At 34.2% G+C, this 27,500-nt stretch overlaps 1 protein-coding gene across 4 annotated transcripts in view; it reads right to left on the reverse strand.

The window, feature by feature from the left end:
• The window catches only part of LOC130051760 (uncharacterized), a 92,214-nt gene that overhangs the window by 54,497 nt on the left and 10,217 nt on the right, over window positions 1-27,500 (reverse strand). The window contains exons 2-15 of one of the 4 annotated variants that reach the window (XM_056154353.1): window positions 26,420-27,133; window positions 25,684-26,253; window positions 25,404-25,565; window positions 21,170-21,325; window positions 20,635-20,946; window positions 19,795-19,987; window positions 19,261-19,308; window positions 18,539-18,678; window positions 15,445-15,755; window positions 9,917-10,024; window positions 8,980-9,090; window positions 4,067-4,204; window positions 3,798-3,890; window positions 1,643-1,763 (exon numbers count right to left, since the gene is read on the reverse strand). In XM_056154353.1, coding sequence (XP_056010328.1) covers window positions 1,643-1,763; window positions 3,798-3,890; window positions 4,067-4,204; window positions 8,980-9,090; window positions 9,917-10,024; window positions 15,445-15,755; window positions 18,539-18,678; window positions 19,261-19,308; window positions 19,795-19,987; window positions 20,635-20,946; window positions 21,170-21,325; window positions 25,404-25,565; window positions 25,684-26,253; window positions 26,420-27,133 — 3,177 coding nt within the window. Of the gene's footprint in view, window positions 1-1,642; window positions 1,764-3,797; window positions 3,891-4,066; window positions 4,205-8,979; window positions 9,091-9,916; window positions 10,025-15,444; window positions 15,756-16,358; window positions 16,594-18,538; window positions 18,679-19,260; window positions 19,309-19,794; window positions 19,988-20,634; window positions 20,947-21,169; window positions 21,326-25,403; window positions 25,566-25,665; window positions 26,254-26,419; window positions 27,134-27,500 lie in introns of those variants that run through there. The other 3 variants (XM_056154352.1, XM_056154354.1, XM_056154355.1) reach the window with 3 other exon arrangements.

Below are 27,500 nucleotides of genomic sequence, written 5' to 3' on the forward strand. Positions count from 1 at the left end.
TTACATTTATTTGTAAATATAGAATAGACAATGTCAAATTTTAAAAAGACAAATATTTCGTGACGAGTTCCTGTGTTCAGACGAAATATGCTTCTCTTGGATTTTCTTTGCAGTTTCTTGAAAGTCATTTCCCTAAAAATTTCTCGCAGTTCTACAAGTTAAAGACACCTTTGGTACATTGTCAGGGGTACAAATATTTCTTCTTAATAAATTTTGTCTGATTTCTCTATTAACATACACTTGATTTCTTTTTAATTTCATACTCGATTAACAAAAGTACATCCGGTGTGAGCATTGCCGGCGTGAGCTTCGTTGGCGACATTTTCGGTGCAAGAGTTCCCATGGTTGACAATTTTATAACGTGGCCTTTGCGACGCCTAATTTCTGGCTGATTTTACCATAAAATAAACTCTCGGCATGTAATTTTAAAATCAACGTCATTGTTTTAGTTGGTATTGGTTTTCCCTTTTCGCAGTCTCTTCCATCGTGCTAAAAGATTATGTAATGACACGCCAGTGTAAAGACACGTGTGACCATCTAAAATTATTTTTATTCCCGCCCCTTTAAATATTGGTCCAATTGCAGTGATTGTTCTATCCTTGATGCGTCAACATTGACAGATTTGTTTTGAAACCAACTATCCGAGACCTCGAATGAACTTGAGAACCTGAGTCGTTCACACTTACTGTAAATTCACAGTAATCATAAACAGATGAGTGTGCATGGGACAAAATCATGTTAACCTTGGTACAACAATTGACTTAACAAGAGGTACTGTGAGCAATGCTCACTAAGAATACCCCCCGCTTACCCCAATCTCCCAAAGGGTGTTGTTAATAGGTATAAATTACCTCTTTCCTGAATGTCAAAATATGGTATGCCTTTGTAGAAGAAAATGGAAGATATAGTCCAAACACAAATCCATGGCATACACCTATAATTTTGACCTTGAGATCAAAGGTCAAAGTCATAAAGAGGTCATGAATGTACAAGACACATAGTCTCATGGTGATACACCCATGTCTTATGGTATGACTATTTCAAAACCCTATAATCAATTTTGACCTAGAGGTCAAAGTTCAAGGTCATATAGAGGTCATGAAGGTACTCGACACATCATCTCATGGTGATACACTCATGTGTCAAATATGATATGCCTATGTCAAAGAACAAAGAAGTCATGGCCCTGACACAAATCCATTGTAAAAACCTTTAATTTTGACCTTGAGGTCAAGGTCATAAAGGTACATGACACATCATCTCATGGTGATACACTCATGTATCAAATATGGTATGCCTATGTCAAAGAACAAAGAAGTTATGGCCCGGACACGAATCCATTGTAAAAAAAAAACCCTTTAATTTTGACCTTGAGGTCAAGGTCATATAGAGATCATGAAGGTACTCGACACATCGTCTCATGGTGATCTACCTGTGTGCCAAATATGGTATGCCTAAGTCAAAGAACAAAGAAGTTATGGCCTGGACACAAATCTGCACAGACAGACAGACGGACGGACGGACGGACAGACAGACAGACAGACAGACAGAGTGATTCCTATATACCCCCCAGAACTTCGTTCGGGGGGTATAATAAGTTCCCAAACTTCATTTGGGGAACATAAATATAAAGGTCTTTTACCTTTGTCCATCAGCTGGCCACATTCATAACAAAGCTGAAAGTCGTATGTCCAAGTGGCTGTAGACCCTGCACCTGGTGTTGTGGCTCCACAACTCTTGCACTTCACACACTTTGTACAAATCTGATGTAAAGATCAATTCAATTGTAAAAGTCTCACCAGATACAAAGTCCTGAAAAACAATCCTTAACAAGCTTTGTTTTCTCCAAGAGATCCATATTATGTGCATATTGTACTTTCTAAATATGTCTAAACACAACCACCACTTTGAAATATCAACAGTGGAATAAAGTGCACCGCCACGGCACATGATACGCCCGTCACATATTGTTAACAGTATAGATTGTACCCATTAAAACATTTTTTTTTTTTATATCACCTTAATTAAATGTCACAGTGACCTTAAAGTAGGATGCGACACACCTTCTACCTAAGATGCATTAGTTGACCAATTTTGGTGATTCTAGGTCTAATAGTTTTAAAGTTATGAGCCGGACAAGTTTTTGCCATATATGGCCATATCTTCTTAATGAAAAGTCACAGTGACCTGGTTTTAATGTGCGACACACCTTCTACCCAAGATGTATCTACACACAAAGTTTGATGATTCTAGGCCTTGTAGTATTTAAGTTACGGGTCAGACACGAAAAAGCTAACAGACGGACGGATATGGCCATATCTTCTTAATGAAAAGTCACAGTGACCTGGTTTTAATGTGCGACACACCTTCTACCCAAGATGTATCTACAGACAAAGTTTGATGATTCTAGGCCTTGTAGTATTTAAGTTACGGGTCGGACACGAAAAAGCTAACAGACGGACGGACAGACACGCCATACCATAATACCTCCCGTCTTAAGACAGGCATATAAAAACAATAAAAAATATGCTTTATAGGACACAAAGATTGAGGACTTTTAGTGAAATTAGTTTGAGAGATCAAGAGCAAATTTGCTTAGCTGTATAGAGAAAAAAATTGGGACTGGCTTCATCGCGAAACCTGGTAACTTTGAAACTTGAGTCACACGCAGCAAGATGTAAAATCACATACAACGAACCCTACAGAAATTATTACTTTCCTTACTTAAAGTATAACAACAATTTCTGTTTTGTTTTTTATTCTATTACTTATTTTGGATGCATTTACTGGTAGTTACTGAAATTAGTCACAACCCGTATATTTGTCCTTGAGAGATATAGCAGCAATGATTACACTACAGTATCTCATTTTTCAATTCAGAATATAACATACAAATGAAATGCTTGTAAACCAGTTACAACATAAGTAATCAATTTCCCCAAAAGTTACATGTTGTGTAGCATCACCAAACACAAATGAGCCAAAAACAATTAGCGATATTGTTATGCGTTGTGGCTGGGAAAATTGAGCAACATGGACTCCTGGTTAAACCAACAATTAACAGCATAGCTTTCCTTCTTAATTTATTGGTTCATCAAAATGCAATGGTTTACTTCATGATTTCTAGGTATATTCAAATATCAACATGATTTTTTTTTGTTACGTAAGTTTTGCTCAAGCCCAAGTCCAAGGATTCACATTTTAAAGATATTTTTGCCACATTTAGAACACAGATTCTTGAGTTACTGAGAATTCTGATTAGGAATTAGGGTTGGACCCGGTGTCCAACCCAAATCAGTTCTCCCTGTCAGTGTCAATACCGTACCATTCAAAATTAACAGTAAAACACCATTTTATACTGGATCAATATCTATCTTTATAAATCATTGCCGTGATGAAATTACGGCAATTCTGATTGGCTGTAAAATTAGTTTGATTTCTGCATCAAAGAAAACCTAATTTTGACTTCATGTATACAAGGAAATTTTTGCTAGATTAACTTTTGTCCAATTAACCGTTATCCTAAGTAAGCAGATCTAAAATGGGGCTAAAGTAGCAAGATGTGGCTTTGGGAAAATCTAGAAAGGAACAAAATCTTTTATCACTGTATTTGGGTGAAATTTATGGGACGAAAATATCCTTGTATCTAGTATATAAAAATTTGAAAAACTTCAGAGCTATGAAGTAGATGATCCGTTGAGTAGTCCATTGGGCTTCACAGGATTTGATCATGTGACTGATCCTACTTATATCTCATCATTTTTTATGCATACTATATTCTTTGAAAGAAGCCATACCCAGACATTTTTCTTCTTAGAAGGTTTCGTTGGATAATTTGGACCTAAACACTCAGGATGATAGGTATTCTGACATTTATCGCACTGTAAAAGCTGTAATCAAATAAAAAAAAATGTATCATTAAAATAATTAAAACATACAGACTATATATGCATAAATTCTGTCACATTTTTCAGATAGAATTATAGCCAGTTCTTTAAATCTGTTTTGAAAATCATTGTACTCTGACAACACAACTCTGACTAAGAAGTGATAGATTTATCTTTACATTGTTCTGGCGGCCACAAACATTACAGCATTGACATCTCTTGCAGCACCAGTTATCTGGATTTATTTCACGAGGCCTCTCTTCCTCCTCCAAACAAAACTCATGGAATGGTTCACAACACACATTGCAGTACATCATCTGAAACAATTGATTTTCAAACTCTAACAAAATTCTTATAACACAAGCACAGGGTCCTTCCTATAATATTGTATGTGAAATACAGATAAAATTGTTAGGCGAAAGCTACCTGAATATAATGTGCATATAATGTTTCAAACTTTATAAACATTATGAAAACAAGATGTGTTTGTGAAACACAAATGCCCCAGATAATGGCCAATTCCAAAAATGGCCAAGGTCACAAGGGCAAATATCTTGGTACCAGTAGAAAGATCTTGTCAAAAGAAATGCTCATGTACAATATGAAAGCTCTAATATTTACCATTTAGAAGTTATGACCAATGTAAAAAAATAAATAAATTAAAAGTAGGTCAAATGTCAAGGTCAAAAGGTTCAATACCAACGGAAAGGTCTTGTAACAAGGAATACTCATGTGAAATATCAAAGCTCTATCACTTACTGTTCAAAAGTTATTAAGAAGGTTAAAGTTTCAGACAGAATGACAGAATTACAGAATCTCATTGTACATAATCATTTTAAATGATGACAGACCAAAAACTACATGCCCCCGAATCTCCAACTACAGAGGCATAAAAAAGGGAAGTATACGCCTTTCCATTTAGTGAAAAAAGCTTGCACGATACTGATATTTTCCTAATTGAGCCCTCCACCATTTCTAATGAGAGACTTTTGGGATTGTGACCAAAAAAAACTTTCTAGATGAATGTGCATCTTCAGCTTGAACTTTATTATGCACTTTAGTGTAAGCCAGCATAAATCTCCACTTGCTATAAAGATATCAAAATTTAGAAATCAGTGTCTTTACTCAGTGTAATGCATATTAAACCATGTAGTGGTATTCAATGTGTACTTTTAAAATAGTAAAAGTGCATCTTCAGAGTTTTTAAATTACAGTCTACTCCAGATATATTGAAATTCAGGGGACTGACCTAAATTGTTCATTATATCTGAAGTTCCAATATAACCAATGTCATACATGTGGTAATTTTTCAACCATAAATCTGTACTATACCTATAACAAGAGTACCGCAAACGGTACATAATACGCCCATGAAATGCTTACATAGGGTGTTTTTCTTGTGCTATAATTTGTATAACTTTGCTTCAGGTAGTATCAGCCATCATGAGGCTGTGACAAACTTTCATATCAACAAAGGGTCTTAGCTTAAAAATTGAGATTTCCTCAAAATGGACCAAGTTCAACAACCTGCAATTTTTTCAAAAATGGAAGAAAATCAAAATCCTTCACCAGATGCACATCTTCAGTACCTATACAAACACTCCACAAAATAAGAAGGTCCTCACTTGAAAACTGTGGGAGGAGTTGGGCAGACAAATTATGTACCCTTCATAGAATATTAATTTCTAAATAGACTAAGTTCAACAACCTGTAATTTTCTCAAAAATTGCAGAAAATCAAAATCCATCCCACATGCACATCTTCAATATCCATACAATCACTCCACAAAATAAGAAGGCTCTCACTTGAAAACTGTGGGAGGAGCAGGGTGGACAAATTATGTACCCTCCATATAATAATTATTTCCAAATAAAGGGGCAAAACTCCTGGAAAAAAGGTCGAAATGGATCAAAATCGCAGTATGATCCAGAGTGACCCACAAAGAAGCTACACAGCAAGTTTCAGCATGATATGTGAAAGGGAAATGAAATTATAAAGAGAAAACCCCAAACGGACGGACGGACGGACGTACAGACATCGCTGTACCATAATACGTCCCGTCTAAAGACGGGCGTATAAAAGGGCATGCTTATCATTTAGAGTGAGAAGTATACACAAGCGTGCAAAATTTAGTACAACATCTGTACATACTTCTATAAAAGTATAATGCTGCGAAATATTTTCACAAATTCATAATTTGATGGTTCTTGAGACCTTTGAATATTTCATCATTTCTAATAATACTTGCACTGCATTTGCGATTAGTAAAGATTAGAGAATATTCGGGTGATCACATTTGGTGATACTATCAACTTACAAATTAAAGTGATCATACATTTTTTTATTAATTATTCCAACATAACATTTCAAAAATACGATTTTGAAAACGTTTTCAAAGTCATAAAAGATGATTACTTGGAAATTTACATTTTTATCCACATAATTATGATGTCTATACAGCCTACAGTGACAAAATATTTCAAAGACTGCTATTATTTTGTTTACTTTAATTCACTTGAAATAAAATCAGATTTAAAAGATGGCAATTAACAATGACAATAATTGTTTGGTTTCTTCTTAAACAAAAAGCTGTTTGACCTATTTCTGACCATAGTACAGAGCACCTTTGTCTGTGATCTGCCATTTGTATCTAGGTCAAGCAGTAGGAAATTAATATATTATGCAATCAAAACAATGGACTTTAAAGGACACATCGCATGTTTTTAAACTTTTTAATTTTTTCAGCAAAATTAATTCATTTCATGCCTAAAACTACTTTACATGTGTTTTAAATGAAACACTTTGCGTAGTTTTCGAGTTTGAAAGCGATGAAATTCAAATCTTGCGATATGCATATTTTCTTCGATATTTTACGCGCCATTATCTGTGACGTCATATGCGACCTCGAGCGAGAAGATTTGAAAACAGTTGATAGTCATTTCATAAACAGATTAGATTTAATTGACAAACAAACAATTATCACATTAACAGTTTGTAAATAACACTGCATTAGGGTGTTTTGTGCCGTTTAAGGGTGTACTTGCTGTCAGTAGAGAAGATTTGGACTGTGTTTTTTTCAATTTTCGAAGGAAGGTATGAGGGACAAGACGTGAATATTTTTTGTCGGTACAACGACTTTGCCATAAAAACCCCCAGTAGAATTTGTCCCTGTACGTTTTCAAACAAGCACTTGGACAAATACGTAGATAAACTGCGAGAAAATGGTTCTATCGAAGCTACGCACTGTTACATATAGGCCTACGGCATATGCTTTCCGTTCTGCTCTCGAATTCAATACACACTCGCACCATCTGACCTTCACCTTGTAACAACATAAAGGCAGAACTTTGCTAGCAGTGTCTACCAACTGGTAGTTTTAAAAAAGAAATTTAAAGATAAAAGATAATTGAACTTTCAATTATAAATAATAAAATATAATATTTCCCGACTTTGAATTGAATTATAATGCTTACATTTTTTTTAAGGAACGCGTATGTGTTTACAACAACAGCACGCCGCGCTCCCACTTCCTAAGTAACAACGTGTTGATAACCAAAAATAATGATTAGGCCTAATAAAATTGCTTTAATAAAATAATTTAAAAGTATTGTGATTTTCACAATAAGTTTGATTATTATTATTATTATTATTTCTTTTTCGAAATGCACCCGTGACAGTAGGCCTAGTTGTCAATGATACACAATCGTATCATAATTTAGGCCTATCTAACTTCTCCAAAAATAAATTTAATAATAGTTGCACTGTTTATTTTAGAAAAGCAACACCGCTAATTACAGTTGTTTACAGAAATGGCATTACCAAATTGTGTTTAGACAGTGATCCGATGTAAACATTATTTACTCGCAAATTTATGCAGATTTCATACTCGCTTTTCTCGCTACATTTGGGTCGCTATTTGTATGCACTGGTGGCTAAAAGATATAAGACTCGGGAAATTTGTCAACATCGAAATAAATGTTATCCATGGTAAATAAATTAGGCCCCTAAAACCCGAGTTTTTAAAAATATCTAACACTACTTTTACAACAAGTTGATGGACGAAGGTCGCATATGACGTCACTGTACCACGTGACTACCTATCTAATTAACTAGGCTTTTTGAAATCGGGGCTTAGATTTAAGTCCGTATTGTGGCTAATTATCGCAATACTTCAGCAAACGAACTATTACAATTAATTTCTATAAGCATAAGGAAGACAAAATGCATATAATTCTGTATACTTTGAAAACACGAGATGTGTCCTTTAAAGGGGCAAGGGCATAATTTGAGCTGAACATTTTCAAATTTTATTTTTCCATTTTAAATGTTTAGAATGCTTATCTAAGATATTTCTAATGGTCAGCAGAAATTTGTATGTCAGTTGTCAAGGTACATGGGAGATACAGAGCTCACAATTCTTTGTTATGTAAACAAGGCTTGTGCCATGTTTTTGTTTACATTCACGTAGGTTAAATATATTAGTAAAATTTCATTTAAAGCAGATTTTTCTAGTTACAAAATAATTCTGAACACAATTAAATAGTTTCTAGTGTTTAGCACAAATCATTTTGTTTTAAACATATTTTCCATTGAGCAAACTGTATGTAACGGGTAAACAAAAACATGGCACGGGCCTTGTTTACTTAACAAAGAATTGTGATTGCTGTCTCACTTGTAACTCAAAAACTGATATTAAAATTTTGTTTCACCATTAGGAATACTTTAGTTCAGCATTGTATGCAATAAAAATTTCAGCTCAACCGTGTCCATGCCCCTTTAAATTAAAGTGAATTAACTGTTATACTGAATTTATAGGAGTAGACCTTCAATCTGTACAGTTTTTCATTTCACGTGAATTTTAATGTACAGGGGTGACAGTGTGAATGGGGTTGAAAAGTGTGAAATTTTGTGTACAGTCTGTACTTATCACATGTATGCAATGTTGAACTACATAAATATTACTGGGAATTTATTTCTACTTCAATAGATAGTTCAATATAAGTGACTTCAATATAAGTGGAGAAGACTGTATATCTATTTTTCAACAATCCAATGGTTTTTAAACCATAAATCATGAAACCTTAGACCTTACCTCATGTTTCCCTGCACTTCCACACAAAAAGCAGATGGTGCGAACACACATAGGGCCAGAAACAGTTAATGAGACCCCCGTGTACCAAACACTGGCCAACTCAAAAGTCTCCTGTAAAAGAAAGTGCCATTCTAAAAACTGTAAAATACTGTGTAACTTAAAAGTTTCCTATTTTAGCACCTTTGGCATGGCATGTATGGTTACAGTGCTCCAATATGAAATAGCCAATCTACATCTATTATTGTACAGAGCAGAAGCGTTAATTCACGATCATGCCAAATTGTGCATCAGCTACATTTATTATTGAATTATTACAATTAAATAAGTACAGATACATATGTCAATTCGATATATCCCTCTGAACTCGAAATAAAAGACACCACAGTCATCCACTTCTGCTTCATACTTAGATATTTTTTTGAAAGTAGATATTAATGGCAAACTAACAACTCAACTTTATGACAAATGGGATGATTTTAGCTTCTCCATCGTCAATTTCCCATATTTATGTAGCAATATTCCATTATCACCTGCAGATGGTGTTCTTATTTCTCAACTGATTCGATATGCAAGAGCTTGTTCTGCATATGGTCAGTTTTTAAATCAAGGCAGGCTACTGACAAATTTCAACAGTCTCATTTAAAGTCCGCATTTCACAAATTCTATGGTCATTATAAAAATCTAGTTTGCCAATACAACCTATGATTGGGTCAAATGGTGTCTGACGTGTTTCATACCGATTGTTAGGCCGTTCTTGGCACACTTATTTTGACTACGGATAACTCCGTTTACCTGAAAGGTAAGCACAATCTAGACAGTATGTATGTGACTTCTCCTGTAATGTTATCTACACATATTTGTAATAACATATGGATAATCTCTTGTCTCTCATATTCAAAGTATATGTTTCTTTTGAAGGAGTTTATTGACAGAGTACCCTGTATTCTGCTTTGATTCTGTGTTGCTCCATTCCCTGGGCTGACCAACCTCCTCTAGCTGATGTCACAGAGTGCATAATCATGCTGTCAGATCTACCATCAGATCCCTGAAAAGGTTGACAAAGTATTTTGATCTCCTTTCAGAACAGAATCTCTCTTTTAAAAAAAAACATTACAGTAAAAGTTGCTTTAATAGTGAACACAGATTCGCAAATTTATGGATATCAAAAAGCATTTCTGAATCCCCAGCAATATCCTTCATATTGGTTTTAGTGAATTCAGATAGACCTGTACAGATACAATGTATAATCTTTTTCATACCCTCAAATGCACAAAAAGTGAACAATGTATTTGCGTCCATTTTTACAAATATTTCTGATTAATCATTTTCAATATTCTACCACATTTACTGGATTGTTTCGGATCCCATTTTTGTTTTTGCCAATGGATATCAATTCAATATCAAAATTAATTATGCTTTTGTGTGAATCTTTATTGATAAATAACAATCAAAATACTGATTTACATCTCCCATGTGTTTAATGCAGTGTCAATACACCCAAGCCTGGATCTAGGGATGTCTTCTCATCTTTCTAAAGTCAACTATATTGTAATCAACTGTCATTCTAATTCTCTCTCTCTCTCTCTCTCTCTAGAGAGAGAGAGAGATTTGATTATAATATAGCTGGCTTTGGAGAAAGAGAGAGGGGACACATATATAACTAAGTCAGCTGATTTCAAAATGACATAAGGAATTTTCAAATCATGCTTTGTAAAGGATCTCTTTATAAAAAAATGATTACATGCATTAAAGGGACTGGTTCACGATTTTTGAACAAAATATTTTTTATTTTTTATGTGAAACATTAAGAATATAACTCATTTAATGTTGACAGCCAACATTTTGACCTTCTGAATGCAAAAATAAAAGCAATATTTTAGCCTTAAATCTGTGTTATGTAAACAAAGACTGGAGTCTTTTCATGTATACATACAAACACACCAGTGAAATGTTAGTTTTGTAATATAAAGCATCTAAATTTTGCATAGTCACAAATTTTAACATTTAGATGACACATTTTACCTGAAGAATGCTTGAAATGTAAAAGATATAATAAACTTAGATCGATAACCATTCCATGTGAAATATCAAAGCTATAGTGATGGGAAATCGGGGAAAAAAAATTAATCGATCGGATTAATCGGATGCACCTTTTTGATTGATTAATCGAAAAATAATTGAATTTTAATGATTTCAAATTTAAGGCATAGATATATTAAATTTACTTTATTTTTTACCCTAGATATTAAGTTAATTAGAATAAAATCATTAGATTGATTGTATCTTGCGTAACGTCTCTCTCGGAAATTTTTCACTCAGAGTCATATGATATGGAGACGTCTAAAATCATAATTACAAATTTGAAGTAAATAATCCCATACTTTCGATTTTATTTTCCTGGGATAGGGATAGATCTCTTGACTTTTGTTGTTCTTGTGGGATCCGGGTTAGAATAGAGCCTCATTACCCCTTGCATGTTGTAAGAGGCAAAATCTGAGGCCCCGTGTCACAGCAGGTGTGGCATGATATTTAGATCCCTCCCTCTTCAAAGACTGTAGGCGCCGAGCATAGGCCTAAATTTTGCAGGCCTTTACCGGCAATGGTGGCGTCTCCATATGAGTGAAAGATTCTCATGAGGGACGTTAAACAATATTTAATCATTATTATCATTCAATCTTATCGGATGATATTCAGCTTCATCAGCCATTTTTGATTTTAGATAAGTCGCGGCAGGAATATTCGTATTATTAAAAATATTACCGACGTCGGCAATTTTCGATTTTCAAAATGACAATCGATTATTCACATCGTTTCAGTTATAGCAACCGACAATCGAAAGTCGGCAACAATCGGTACATCACTAATCAAAGCTCTAGCACTTACTGTTCAAAGGCTACTAACAAGGTTAAAGTTTTCAAATAGTAGGTCAAACTCCAAGGTCAAGGGGTCAAAAATGTTGGTACCCATTGAAAAGTCTCGTCACAAGGAATACTCATGTGAAATATCAAAGCTATAACACTTACTGTTCAAAAGTTATTAGCAAGGTTAAAAGTTTTCAATAAGTAGGTCAAACTCAAAGGTCAAGGTCACAGGGTCCAAAATGTTGGTATCCACGGAAAGGACTTGTCACAATGAATATTCCCGTGAAATATCAAAGCTCTAGCACTTACTGTTCAAAAGCTATTAGAAAGGTTAAAGTTTCAGACAGAATGACAGATAGGAGAAAAACAATACCCCCCCCCCCCCCCCCCGATCGAAAAAAACTGGGGTGGATGGTTGGACTATAGGTCTTATTCTTCAAAATATGTATTTCACGTTCTCTCTACACCAATTGCTCTGTCTTTTTTTACATTATTTTCTTTGAAAATAAATTCTTTCAATACAGCATCATAATTGTTGTTGACTTATTTTGAAGTACACCTTGAAAAACTGAACAGTCTATTTTTTGGGGCAATTTTAGTATGCATAAGCAAATACATATATGCAGTCACTTGACTTGACCAACAGCATATCCCACCATACCAGTCCTTCATACTCATCATGTCTTAGCATACCCTTATAATCACAAACATTTGATTACCAAGATCAGCAAAACACAGTGCAAGTGAGATTTTTTTCCAATTTCTCATAATCACTTATTATGTATAAACTATTAAAAGTATATCACAGAATAATGACCACAACATTCCTTTGATCTTTGCAATAACCGTGGTAGAATAAGTGACATATTCATATCCTTAAAGCTGTGCAATGGCCAGATTTTTCAAATACAATATTCATACCACAAGTAGGTATACAAAATGGATTTATTTCACTCATTGAAATTCTCACTGAAAAGATTAAAATAAACAACAAAATGGGTGATTTGACTATTAATTTAGGCATAACACTATTAAATAGATTTGTCTTTAATATCCCCATAACAAAATTATCAAACTGAATATTAAAATCTAAAATTCTCAATTCTTTTTTATTTTAATAGTAGCTGACAACTTTTCAATCAACAAAAATGTTAATTACAGTACTCTTAAATCAAAGTAGCCATATTGCTATCATCGTCAGAAACCCACGGTTGGTCGCATTCCGTTCACCTCCCATGGGACACAAATCCGATATTTTCGCATAACTCATTAAAATGCATGACCTTATGTGACCTACCGAGGACCAATGTGAATTGCCATTACGTATACCCAGAACTCAAAGTGTCAGCAGTAATGGCGGTGCCCATGAAAATGTGTTTTCTTGTGTGTCACTATCAAAAATATATAGATGAAAACTCCAGATTTTGCATCCCAAATGGTTGATTATCTTGGCTAATACTTCACTTTCACATGTGCCCCCCCCCCCCTTGGAATCTTGGATCAGCCACTGGTATGTTTATCATCATCACAGCTACATAGTAAGGGAATAAAATCAGCCATACATGATACAATTTAAAAATTACATGCAAATTAAAATCAAAATATGATCTTACAATCCCATTCACGTCATTTGAAATTATCGTAGGTGAGACATCAATTATGTTTACACGAGAAAGGTATGTAAAGAGAAGGTCATAATTACTGGCTCAAATTGTGTCGACAATACAACTGAAACAAATTACAGCAGTAACTTACCTGTAATACTCAAGCAAGTTAAACATAACTATAGGCCTATAAACCGATGAAATACCAAGTCCGTTAAAAAACACCCACATTGCTCCCGTATGATGGATAAAAGTGGCGAGACTACAAGTGCTGAACATGCAGACCTGTACATACTAACATTGACTTGTACACAGTAGTAAACACTTGGTAACAGGCTTTTTCCTCCCCAGTCTTTATAGACACAAATACACCCTCCGATTCAATAATACAGATAAAGCATCTTAGCTTTGTAACTTGTCAAACTTGAATGTAGTCAAAATCTTTGCCTTGAAAGCATGTTTTGTTTTTCTATGCTCCCGAACACTGGAAATAAGAGGCTTTTTCATTGGTTGAATATCACAATAAGGAATGGTAAAGTGAGCAATCGTATAAAGAACCCTAGACACACCTTCCAGTGAAAATATCAGCATTGTGCCCCATGGGAGGTAAACGGAGTGCGACCGTCTGTGGGTTTCCGACGATCTATTGCTATAGAAATGTTCTTTTCAGATTGATTATTTTCTTTCAATCTTACCAGTACTAAGAAATCTATCTCTGCCACCGACATTGCAGCTTTCAGATGAGTGAAAATATCATTGTTGTTCATTTTTGTTTGTTAGGTTTAAATGTGGTGAAAGTTTGAAATAAATGAACAAATAAATGTTATGCTACCAGAAGTTGCAGCAATCACTGAGCAGAGCTTACAAGCAGCATTCTTACTATTCATTTGCCAGTCAAAATGTTTTGTATACTTTGCTTTTCTAAAGACATATTCTCACATTTTTTATAAAAAATGTACGTTGACCCTGACTTAATTGCTAATTACCAAACCAGATGTATCTAGCTTCTGCTATATTGGATATCACCGAACATACCAGGCATGAATCAACATACAGTGTACTGATATACCCAGTCTTCACGAAAACATTTAAAACTTGCTGGCCAGTCGGACCAGCGAACTGTCTGAATTTACTGGCCCTCAATGAAATTTACTGGCCCCCTAAATTTTCATATGTTTATCACATACATTATGGAATGCATTGTAAAATTGAACAATTAATTTACTGAAACTATGGTTATTACTCGTATTCATATCCATCCTAAGACATCCTTTCTATCAATACCAGAAAAACAACACCGTACACGGTATTTTCTCTCTCTTCGCCTGCAAACAACAAGACAACAAATTCACATATTTTTAACAAACATGAAAACAGCCCGAGTGCACCTTAGGAAGTAGCATTCTCTACTAACATCAAAGTTGTCTTCTCTACTAACATCAAATGTAAACGATTGATTAATTCTATAAACTATAGAAATTGCACAAAATCAGAGATAACTGCAATTGACGAAGTTCATTTTAATTGGACAATGCAATAAAGCAGCAATTACCGGTGTGCGGTGCGATACTGAACGCGGCCATTTTTGTTGTTTCAACAAGTTGTTCGTTTAATATTCACGTGATCAACATACAAGCTATCTTGAAAATTACAAGTATAGTTATTGTTCTTTACAAAAAAAACAAACCACGATGTCCAAACACTTACTTTATGTGCTATTTTTTGACTTATTTTTATTTAGATGGTAAATTTAAGCAAAGAAAACGTTTAGAATATCTAAATCCAACATTACATTTAATGTGACTTACAAAAAGTCTACAAGCCCATCGGACTTCCTGATTTTTAATTTTCACTGACCCGACCGTAAAATTCACTGGCCTCGGTCTTCAGACCACTGAGTTTTCGTGAAGACTGTATACCTGATACCAATACAGATATGAAAAGTACATCAACAGTACATCTAAACTTTACATGACATCAAATAAAAAAAACATCCATACCCGAAACTTTGTAATCAATCTCTTAGGTTGAGTGGAATTCAGTGACTGTGTGCTTTCTTCATTGGACACCTGAAATTTGGGGAAAGAGCGCTGTGGCGCATATCCAAATTCCTGCCAAAGCCTCCTACTGACATCCTCAGGGGTGAGGACTTCAGAGAATGGTCTCTTTGGTGCCAAAGATTTTTCCGTATTGAGTCTGGATTCATTACGAAGTGTATTTCCTTGTAATGCCATTCTTTGGATAACACTGAGAGATGAAGTCCTATTAGATACTACCATAGCTGCATCATTTTGTGCCTCCTGAGATGGTCCTACATGTGCAAAAGTAAAAAGAACTCCTTGTGTACATTCTGGATTTATAAAGTACCAATTTATAATATGCTTGCATTTTGAAGTCACAATCTCAAAATCTAAGAAACTTCTGATGAACTCTATCATCCAAAATATTAACTTTTTGTATATATAATATACATATTTACTGCCTATTAAAGAGATGCTGTCAATTTCATTTTTTTTCAAAACAATTCATATGTCTTCACAAAATTAAGGGAAAATGAAAGTAGAACAGGCAACTTTTAACATCACATTTCAAATCTATCGCTGCATTTCAAACCTATCAAAAATACAAAATAATTTGTATGAAATAAAATCTCAGTAAATCATTTTCCAAATTTATCAGATCAACGATATTTCCTATCTCATTCACTGGATTGTACATTAAAGAAGTAAAGTTACAAACGTCTTTCTTGGGGAAATTCTTTTTTTTTTTTAAAGGTCATGTGACTATTTCTCAACAGGAAAGAATTTCCGTTAGAAATGTCAATAGCATAAGATAATTCTATAAAACATAGCATAAGATAATTCTATAAAACACTGCTAAACAACAGACTGGAATTTAGGATCACCGTTTATACCATGCTTAGCACTGGTTGCACGTCTTGACCTCCTTGCTGGTTTACTCTCCATTGAATATGACAAACTGTCACAACAAAAAATTACAAAAAACAAGCAAAGTACGAAGAAGACACCAAAAACGCCTCGTGTTAGTCCAAATGAAAAGCAAAAATGTCAACATTTCCTAAAAACGAAAATTTCCCTCCACAACATTATGGAGGCTGCCATTACTGAAGGGAGCTAACTCCCATAAGTGAATTTTGTACAGCAAGAGTAAGTAACTCTGTTACTTCTAAAGGGAAAAAAATCAGACTAACCTGATTTTATTCCAGAAATTTTTACATATGCTAAGGAATTGTGAAATCAGTGGGCTACCTTTAAAAAGCATATTTGTTTACCCTCTTCTGACTATATTTAAACTTCATGCTAGAAGGTTTTGTGAATTTTTTTTTACATAAAGGTTTTGAATTACGCAACAAAAGTCAGGTGCTATAATCATAGTTAATTAATGTTATAAGCAATACTAAAATTTTAACTGCATACATACAGTTTGAAGTTACAGGTACATGTCAAATATATATACTCGTATAAAAAGTTTACATATATGTAAATGAACTGTTAGTATTTAAAATATTATCACATTATCTCGTATTGTGTATCATGATTGTATGCCAACATGCTTGGTGAATCAATAAATAAATTGAATTGAAATAAAGTTCAAGCAGGTAATTTAGCAAAATCTTCTCTTTCTAGATGTTTCAGTTTGCATTCATTTGTTACATCCCCCCCCCCTCCCCCCCAGCTCTAAATTTGAAACAGAGGGAACTACCTCACAGAAATACAGAAAGTACCTACAAAATTACTGATAAAATCAACCATGAAAAGTTTTTGATAAAAAGTGTTGAAAACCTTTTGAGCCAGGGAGATTTATTCTATTGGAAAGAGAACAAACACATCAATACCAATCGAATTCAGTTTGTTGGAGATTGACCTTATGCAAAAGGAAGAGAAATCATAAGAAAAATATTGCTTCACTGTGAATCAAACCCGGAAACCCCGCATTGTTAGTCTGGTGCACTATTACCAAGCTCTCCTTGCTGATATTTACAGTCCATTTCAATGCTGTTTACCTAAAACTAAACTATACTTCCTCTTTCTTTTGAGATTTCTTACTCCTTGAAATCTTCCACATTCCACCATTCTATGTAGGTTATTTTGTTTGGCACCAAAATTTTGAAAATATGTGAATGGAATGGAAACCAAACCTTTGAATATGTTACTAGTCAGGCCATTTAAAAAGCATGCCACCTAAATAATGAATACTACCATACTTGTTTTTCTTGCCATATAGAAATGTTCATTGCATACTGCAACAAAGTTCATGTTTTATCTCAAGAAAGCAATATATATATTAATCTGAGGGGTCTCAATATAAATGTGTAGATCAGTCATAATTGCAGAGTAATGTAGACGTATTTAATTCCGCAGAGTCATAATTTCACTGATTATCAGTTTTGATTTGGTCCATGCGTATGAAATTCTGCTGAGTTGCATACAGCTTACATGAAAATAGCTTGCATACTTGAAGTCTGCTGGTATGAAATTACACGGATTTAATGTGATCACAGACTTATTAGAAATAAGTACATGTATAAAAAATATATATATATATCACAAGACACTGGCACACCTTAACTTTGCTTGATTTGGGCATGTTATGATAAATACTGGTCAACAAAAGATTGTTTTTATATCTTCAAAATTTCTCACTGAGCACTACATATTTGGCTTTGCTTCTTGAAATTCTTTTGAGATACTGTACATTCTAAACACTATTTTGTTTCATACTGTAACAGCTCCAAGACAAATCTCTTATTGCAATATTTCATCTTAAATAAAAAGAACATTGATTTTCTTTGACAAATTGAATGCTACATATGTAACTGCTTGATCAGACATCTCAAAATAGTGCTTCCAATACAATCTGAAGTCTTCAAAGTTTGACCAAGTGGGTGATTGGAGCTCAGTAATAAAATGCAAACAAATGAGACACTGGTTGTCACATCATATAGTTCCATTCTTCTGTAATATCCCACTCTGATTAAATACCAGTACTCAAGCAGTCTATTTTTGGTTTGACTTATTATCAGAATTGATCTGATGACTTACAAATGCACTAAGTATATGTATAAATACTCACCTTGCTGAGAAAGACTTGGTGAAAATTCATCCTTAAAAGGACTGGCGGATGACCCCGTACTTTGATTGTCTGAATCCCTGGCCCTTAATAAAGCACTAGGAGCCAAACGACTATAGCGAGGATATTTACATCGCCTTTTTCTGTGGAATAAATGGATAATTTATTACAACCACATTTTATACAATGTTCAAGACAAGTACATTCCATCTCTCTATTAATTAAAAAATATGGGAAATATGTGCTATGCAAATTCATACATTAACAATTGATAAACAGATATTATTAATATTTTGCATTGATTACAACCACATTTTATACAATGTTCAAGACAAGTACATTCCATCTCTCTATTAATTAAAAAATATGGGAAATATGTGCTATGCAAATTCATACATTAACAATTGATAAACAGATATTATTAATATTTTGCATTGATTAACCATTACCATGGCAACTAAACTTTTTATTCATGTCACATAGCTTGAATTTTTCTTAACATTGACTTTTCTTAGTGACAAGCCTTATCAAGTATTAAATTTTCGGTTGCTTAATTCAGTAATACTTTCCTATCATTACAACTGAGTTCTAATAATTTCATTGTACCATTTACCAAAGCTGTTTATTCCAATTCAAACTTTACAAAAATAATTCAGTATACATCATTTTCTTATACATTTTATAAAGAAGGAATAAATTATGAAAATGCAAAGGTTTTTTTTTACATGCACGCTTGTTTCATGACTCCTCTCCCTCCAAACTTTGGCTTATCACTATATGAAAACAGAAAAAAAAATTATAGTATGTTTGACAAATAAACATCACTACACAAATAAAATTTCCATTAAACAAAAGAACAGGAACACCACTTCATTTATTTGAAATATTGTGTGTTTGCTTTAAAGAATTGAATAGAAAGAAATTTACTACTTTGGGGTATGTCACCATCTCCCAGATTAATCCACATTACATAAGTTTGTATATATGTGAAAGTTAAATATTCATAATCTTTGACAATAACTTTAAAATTCAACTGCATTTTGCCTATGAAGGATATTTTAAACCTGACATACTTCTGATAGGATGAAAGCAGATTAATATAAGAGCAAATTAGTTTATGATAGAGGAAAAACTAGCAAACTAACTGTACACTGAAAATTTGAAAGGGTCGAAGTCCTTAAAAGGCCAAATGCAGCTCTGAAAACCCAAGTGCCCTTCTGCCCATTAACAATGGAAGAGGGTGACTAAAATTTACATACAGACAATAATTGCAAACACCACAATCTTCCGAGGTACAGCCCTCACATTTCTTGCAGCGGATCTTCCGTTTTCCATAGCGACCACCCCGATGAACTCTTAAGGGTGAACGAACTGGTGACCTCTTAACTGACTGAATGTTGACCTCTGATTGCTGTATGATGTCCTCTATTGGCATTTCATCATCTGATAATTCTGATGGAATGAAAATAAAACTATTGTCATATAAACTGCTCCAAGTGCTGGTATTTAATAAACACACTGTTTCATTTTCTGTTTTATTTACCTCCAATATACTGAAGGATGAAATGAATGTTAGAAATAATGAGGTTCTGCTTTATATTGAAAGGCCCTGCTATGAATGAGATTGTGAAATCGACTAGAATCTATACACACTTTCCTTTAACGTGAAGTATGGATGTGGAACAATACTCAAAATATCAAGTCATACAGTCCAATTCTCATTTTTTTCTCAGTCACTTGACCTCAAAATGTTTAAATATTTTCCTCTGACCATTCTATGCTTACTTATCAATCAAATATGAAGTCTGTTATTTGCCTAACACTCAATTCATCATGTCACACCCCTGTCCTTATCTTATTATGACCTTGATCTTTGGCCCTCTGAAGGCATCTTCTTTTGATAATGACATTCAAATGTTTTTGAAATTTGCAAAACTATTAAGACATTTTTGGTAAAAGTTCTTCTGTTCTGATTAACTGCCTGGTCTGACAAAGCACTTAAATGCTAAAGTTAGAATGCATCTGTTTGCATGATAAAGTTTGGTTAAGCCCATTTCAGATTAATCTACTTTAACTATGAGAATTCATGAAACAAACACCTTTTTTTTCCTCCTGATCCTTTTTCCATAATTTCACTTTTTCCCCACTGGGCAATGCACTAAGAGTTATTTCAGGGGATTTGGGAAATTTAGCCACAGGCTTTCCCAGTACCACAGCTGCCTTTCGGCATACATGCTTGATTCTGGGACCCCTCCCATCAGATTTGGGGGAATCATCTGTGTCTGGGTTACTGGTTGTTGTACTGGCTGGAGGAGAGCTGGTTGCCATTGGTGATAACAACGCCAAATGAGATTTCATAGAATCTATGGGTGAACTCATTGGAGAAGCAGAAGACACTATAATTTGTGGAACTGAAATAAAATCGATGCACGTAAAATCTATAGCACTAAATTTGCCTCTTAAAAAAGTTTGATTTGAACACTTTTACAAATTTCATGGATAAAGTGCCATTAGATGGCTTTGAGAATCACCTCTTTTCTGAAATTGTTGAAATCAAAGACCGTATTTCTTTTCACTCAGTTACATCTTACCCAATGCAAATGTGATACATGTATCATGATATATGGATCTCACTTGTAACACTGATCTCCTTTGAAAAGCCACCAGACTGTGAATTTTGGTCAGCACTAGCACTGGTTCTCTGGTCCTCCAAATTGAAGAGTTTTAAACATTTGTTGTAGCGACAGTCTTGGCATAATGGCCTCTCTTTATAAAAAATTTTGCAAGATCCTGCAGGAAAAATAAAGGCTCATTCACCACAACACTCACCCGAGATTTGTTCATGCAAAGATGTGACTCAGAAGCAGTGACCCATCAATAATCAATAAGCATGTCTGATGCTTGAATACATGTACTACTATTTTAACCAATAGTTCAGTAATCGTTGTGCTGCTATTGGACTAAACGATTCCCTCAGGTAATCTCTGGATACCTACTTTGACCTAGGATGTCATAATTCACATATATCTGAAACTATACTACCTGTTTATGTTAATTAATATTTTGCCAAACTGCATAACCTCATTGTTGACAAAAATCTTAAAAATATTTCTATCAACTTTTACTGCTATCGTAATGTGGCCTCACACTTTATCCAATGGTGGGGCATGATGATGACAGCATATTTTTTGATGAACTGTAGCCCTGTTGCTCTTGCAAAGATTTTTTTCTGTATATTAAATAAAACTTTGAACCACAACTCTCAATATGGGCCTGCCCTAGCCCCAGGAGCCGTAGTCTTAGAACACAAAATATAAATCTACACTTGATGGTTCTGTTTGCATATCAAATTAACAAACTCTAGGTCCATTACTCTTTCAAAAATGTGCTCTGAAGGCCTAACCATTGATACAAGTCCATGTATAAATTTTCAATTTTATAGCTCCTGGAATAGCCAAAAACGTCCAGAAAACTGTAAATCTCTGAAATTTGCTAAGTTCAAGGTCCATAACTCTTTCAAAAATTAGGCATAGAAAGCTAAAGCTCAAAGTTGATCCGTAACCCCATTGTTCATGTATAAATTTTAAATTCAATAGCTGCAGGGATAGCCAAAAAGTCCAGAGAGGCTGATTACTATCATTGGGCTTCCCCCTATAATCGTGGCTCTAATTACTTATAATCGTGGCTTTAACGTATATACTCGCCTATAAGTCGGATTTTTGGGAATTAAAAATTGGTCCAAAACTCTACATCTGACTTATAGGCAAGTCCTAAGAAGGTTAGCATTTTTCTGGACTGCGTTATGTACCGTAGAGTATTTTTATACAACTTTGTGAATCGTATTTTGACGATTATCATGATTAACGTTGACTGTACATATTATATCATGCATTCTAGGATTATATGCATTAAGTAGAAGCATTTACATATTCTAATGATTTTATTCATCTTAAGTGTATATTATTGAAATTGATTTGTTGAAAAAATGAATAAATATCAGCGCATTTCACAAAATATTATTTGAAACAGAGATGAAAACGTTAGAGCATTGAGTTGAAATTGTCAACCGATACTTGAAAAAAGTTATACCGACTTATAAGCGGGTCAATGGCAAATTCCTCTAAAATAGCCTACAAAATATACAACAGACTTATAGGCGAACCGACCTATAGGCGAGTATATACGGTAATCACTTATTTCCCCATTTCCCTATCACTCCAGTTCTAGTCTCCCTGTTTTGATGGGACACTGCTTCTTTATTTGAAATTTAGAGAGCTGATTTATCCTCATTGGCATGTGCTATTTCCTTACAAAATGTTATTTGTTACTGAATTTATAAACAAATAGAGTTTGGTGCCAAGTTGTTTAGTATGCAACTTTGGAGCCATCATATAGTGGTGCTTATGAGAATGGGATGTGTAAACAGGGCCACTATACATTCCTATATCAATCCCTATTATGACCCTGTCTTGGCCCTTGGAGACATGGTTAGAATTAACTTGAGTATTCGTTATCGAATGTTTTTCTGGTCCAAAGGATCATGAAACTTGATATGTCGGTACAACACAAATGCCCCCGCTTGCACTAAAATCAAATGTTGGAAATCCATCGAAGTATAGCATTGAATTTTTCTACATTAAAGGGGCACAGTTCCATTCAAACACGATCTGCAACTCATCATTATACACCTGCATACAAAAAAAATCAATTCAAGGTGTTTAGAATTTTTTTTTTTTTTTTTATAGAAAACTGGGTGTTGCAGAAGGACGAACAAGGTTAAACTATATGTCCCAACTAGGGCTGTGCGATGCATCGAGAATTTCTGTGCACCGCGATTCATACCATTCGATTCAATGCACCGATTACAAATTCCAGATTTCGGTTCGGTTCGGTTTAGATTTTACATACACCAAAAGATGTGTAGAACATGTGGTTTTTTATGCAACAGAGATTTAAATCACTACTGTGTTGAGAGTTAGCATTTTCACCACTCAGATACCAACAGAATATGGTCCGTAAGATCATTGCAGTTTATCTTTACATGACATATAGCATTTCTGTCAATGGTGAAATCAACATCGTAGGTAATTACACAGATTTGACAGTTAAAGTAGGGGTCTAGTAGCGTGACGTCATGTCCGGATCGAACTCCGGTATTGGTTCACGTACTATTATTATCAAACATATTTTTACATTTACCTGGATGTTTTTTAATTTAGTAAAATGAATACAATAACACTCAATCACTTATATTTCAGTAGACTATGGCTCCAATCTTCTTTCCATTTTTTGTCATCTAATTCACACATAAAACCAGAGGTACATATTTGTTTAATTGATATACAGGGGTATTACATGTTAAATTATCTGTAAATTAAAAAAAATTCATGATATGCAATAATGCACTTGTGGAATTAAATAAAACAACTCTGCACTTGTTATATATTTGTTATCTTGTTATATATTTGTTATCTTCTATTATGTGAAAATCATCTTCAAAATGGCTATTTTGGCCAAAAAATGTAAATATAAATTGAGATGCTGTGAAAATATTATGCTGAGAAAGGGCAGATTTTTAAAATGTATTTTAACAAGCATTCATATATGAACATAATATGTGAGTTTGAATGAAAAATCACAAGCCAAATTTTTAAAATATTCATATTAGTACACCACTAATATGAATATTTTAAAAATTTGACTTGTGATTTTTCATTCAAACTCACATATTATGTGCAGTGCCGTATTTTTTACTGCTGAGGGCCTGTATCGAGTTCAATTTTGTACCACCATTATTAAAAAACATGAGACTGTGTTAAAATTTCACTTTTAATTATTTAGTTAGACATATTTATTTCATATTTGAGGAAAAAAATTGCAGCATCATACCTCAAACAAAATTTTATGGACATATTCTAGGACTTCTTCAATGAATTCTGATATTGCCGTTTGACAAATGGGGGTACACGTAATAAAAATACCATAATTTACTCATTATACTGACAACCCCCCATTTTTTGGTTTTTATCATACCCTCAAATGAACAATCTAAGTATTTAAACTCAAATTTTTGAGAAATCACAAGTAGGTCCAGGACTAGGGACCTACCTTAATATGAGAGAAGTAAATCAATAAAGGAGATATTTTCAAAGACTCGTTGAATTTTTACATATCAATGAAAACAATATCATATACATTTTAGATTCACTATAGATTTGTTTAATAATCCAAAACTTATGCACCACATTAATATTAAACAAAATAATAGACTGTCAGTGTTTTCTTTTCTTTTTTTATCAAAGTTATAAAATGCCATTATAAAAAGATATGATGTTTACAAATGACGACATAGTTATATAACTTGAATCAAAGCAAATCAAATATGCTATTCATTAAAATTGTTAATTTTTGTGCTATAATTAGATAAATTGGACCTAACATGAACTGAATCCAAAATAACCAAACCGTGCTGTTCTGAATCGAAACAGAACCGAATCGAGCTAACCCTGAATCGTCCCAGCCCTAGTCCCGACCACTTTGTGGAGAGGGCATAAAAAGTTTTTAAGCATCCCATTCTGTTTTCATGATTTCCTTATTATCTCCCCTTTTAAAGGAACATGACCTTTTCTTTCATTATATTTGAATCCCCTTCACTTAAGGATGGATGTTTCGTGTCAAGTTTGGTAGAAATTAGCCAAGTAGTTCTTGAGAAGAAGTCTAAAATGTAAAAGTAAAAAGTTTATGACAGCAGAGATTTTGATCAGCAAAACTCACTTGTGCCTTAATAAAATAAGAATAAATATATGACAAAAGGCAAAATTCATCACTTCATCAATAAATACGAGTGTTCGGCAAGTAGATTACATACCAGTTTTACACAACACAGCAGATTTGTTCTGTGCTATTCTGTCATTGTATATTTGGAAAAATTTTCGACAGCTTTCACAAGTCAGTACACCACTTCTTCGCCTTGGAGCAGTCATCCCTCTTTCACATATGCTGCAGTGATATTTACTTGGAGAGCTATCATCTGTAATATGTCAAATTGTATAGACCTGTCATTCATGATCTAGACTTCAAAAATGAAGCTAGTGCATTAAATTCATTCCACTATATGTGCTCCATTTTACCTTTCACCCAAAACATACCCCCAACAGCTTGATCCACCCTAACCCCTGAGGCAGTGAGCGTTAACTTATTTTTCTGACTTTCTTGTATTTTCTGTAATTTGGCTTCCATTTTTAATTCTTTTTTCAATGTCCTGGCCAAGTCAGCTTTCGATCTATTCAATGCTGCTCGATTTAGCTGAAATTTGGCTTTGCGCAAAATGTTGTGTCCTCTCATGCGTGTCACTAAGGCTTCTCGTTCTAGTTTCTCCAGTCGTTCTCGTTCAGACATGGATGTAAATGGTGCAACTCCAAACTTTGGTGGTGCCATAATTGGTAATGTGGGTATCTTTGATGTTAATGTGGCACTCAGTTTGGAAGGCGATAAAAACAACTTTTTCCCTTCTACTACATCGTCTTGATCTTTCTGTTTCACTTTCTCTTGTTCAATAATTTTGCGTGCTTCTAACTTCTTCTCTATTGACCTCTCCTTGAACTTTTTATACGAAGTATCAGACAATTTCATTCGAACCTTTAAGCTTGGCTTTCTGGCTCGCTTCCCTTCAACGATCAGTGGCTGATCGTACAAAGGTGACTGGAATCCACCGATTCCTTTATAAAACATGTACAAAAGATTTTCATCTACAACATTCAGAGCATGCAAGAAGATAGGAGTTAAAGTGTTAAAAGAGAGTAACAAACTAATTTTAAAAGATAGTCAAAAGTTGAAACATTAGTACCAAATACAAGATAATTTTTTTAATATGGAAACATTTACCTGTCAAAGCCTCAAACTTTGGCTTCACAATTCCAGATGGAGATATACTGGACATTGGTAATGATGGCAGCTTTTCCGTTTCAATCTGAAGTTTAGTAGATGAATTGGCAAATAAACCAGATTCTGCAAGCAAATTTAGCCCTGTTGGTTTTGCTCCCTCATCCACTCTAATGACAGGACGCTTGGCCACAACTCCCGCTGAGTTTTCATTGTCTTCTTCAATGAATCTCTTGTTGGGAATGATCATACGAGATGACCTGGAACTCTGCACAGGCAACACAAACTGTTTTCTTACGTGAACTTTCTTCTTCGTTGTCTGCTCTGGAGATACTTTATCTTTTTTACAAGTCCTAGCTTTCTGTAGTAATTGCTTAGCTTTTCCCACTGCTGAAAATTTGTCTCTTTCTTTTACTTTCTTCTTTCCTTTCTCAGAAAATCTCTCATCTTCTTTTTCATCAGTCACTAAAGATTTATCTAAGTCGATAGAATCTGATGATTGGAATTTTGGGGGCCTGCCCCTGTTGTGAACAATTTTGCCCACCTTGCCATCATCAGTCAGTCTAATTTTAAACTTTTTGAAGGGTTTGTCTGGGGTTGTGTTTTTTGACTTTTTGTCTTTCTTCCATTTCTTCATTTCTTTCTTAACCTCCATTTGTGTAGAGATTGATGTTTTTGCTTTTTTGATGACATACGACTTTGAAGGTGTTGCAAGACCTTAAAAGATAACATCAAATTTTATATTCATGACTTGATCTTTTTTTTTAAAACAAGAGGCCCAAGGGCCATAATAGTCATCTGAGTACAATGCATCACATTTTCCAAAGCTCAAGACTTGTGTGCTTGAAATTTTCAAATTCCTTGATAACATTAGGAAATTTACCATACCGCCCAAAACTGCTACTCTAGGAATATTCAGTAGAAAACTCCATGCTTGTTTGCTCATGTAATGATATTAGAACCTAAACCTTAAAACCATAAATTTCACAATTTTTGTAGACAACTCAATGCTCATTGTAATTATGCAAACACTTAACTCGTTGTCAATTTGTCTTGGTTCAACAGAGCCTAGCCTACTTATTAA

This window comes from Ostrea edulis, chromosome 2 (assembly GCF_947568905.1).
Source record: "Ostrea edulis chromosome 2, xbOstEdul1.1, whole genome shotgun sequence".
Taxonomy (NCBI): Eukaryota; Metazoa; Mollusca; class Bivalvia; order Ostreida; family Ostreidae; genus Ostrea; species Ostrea edulis.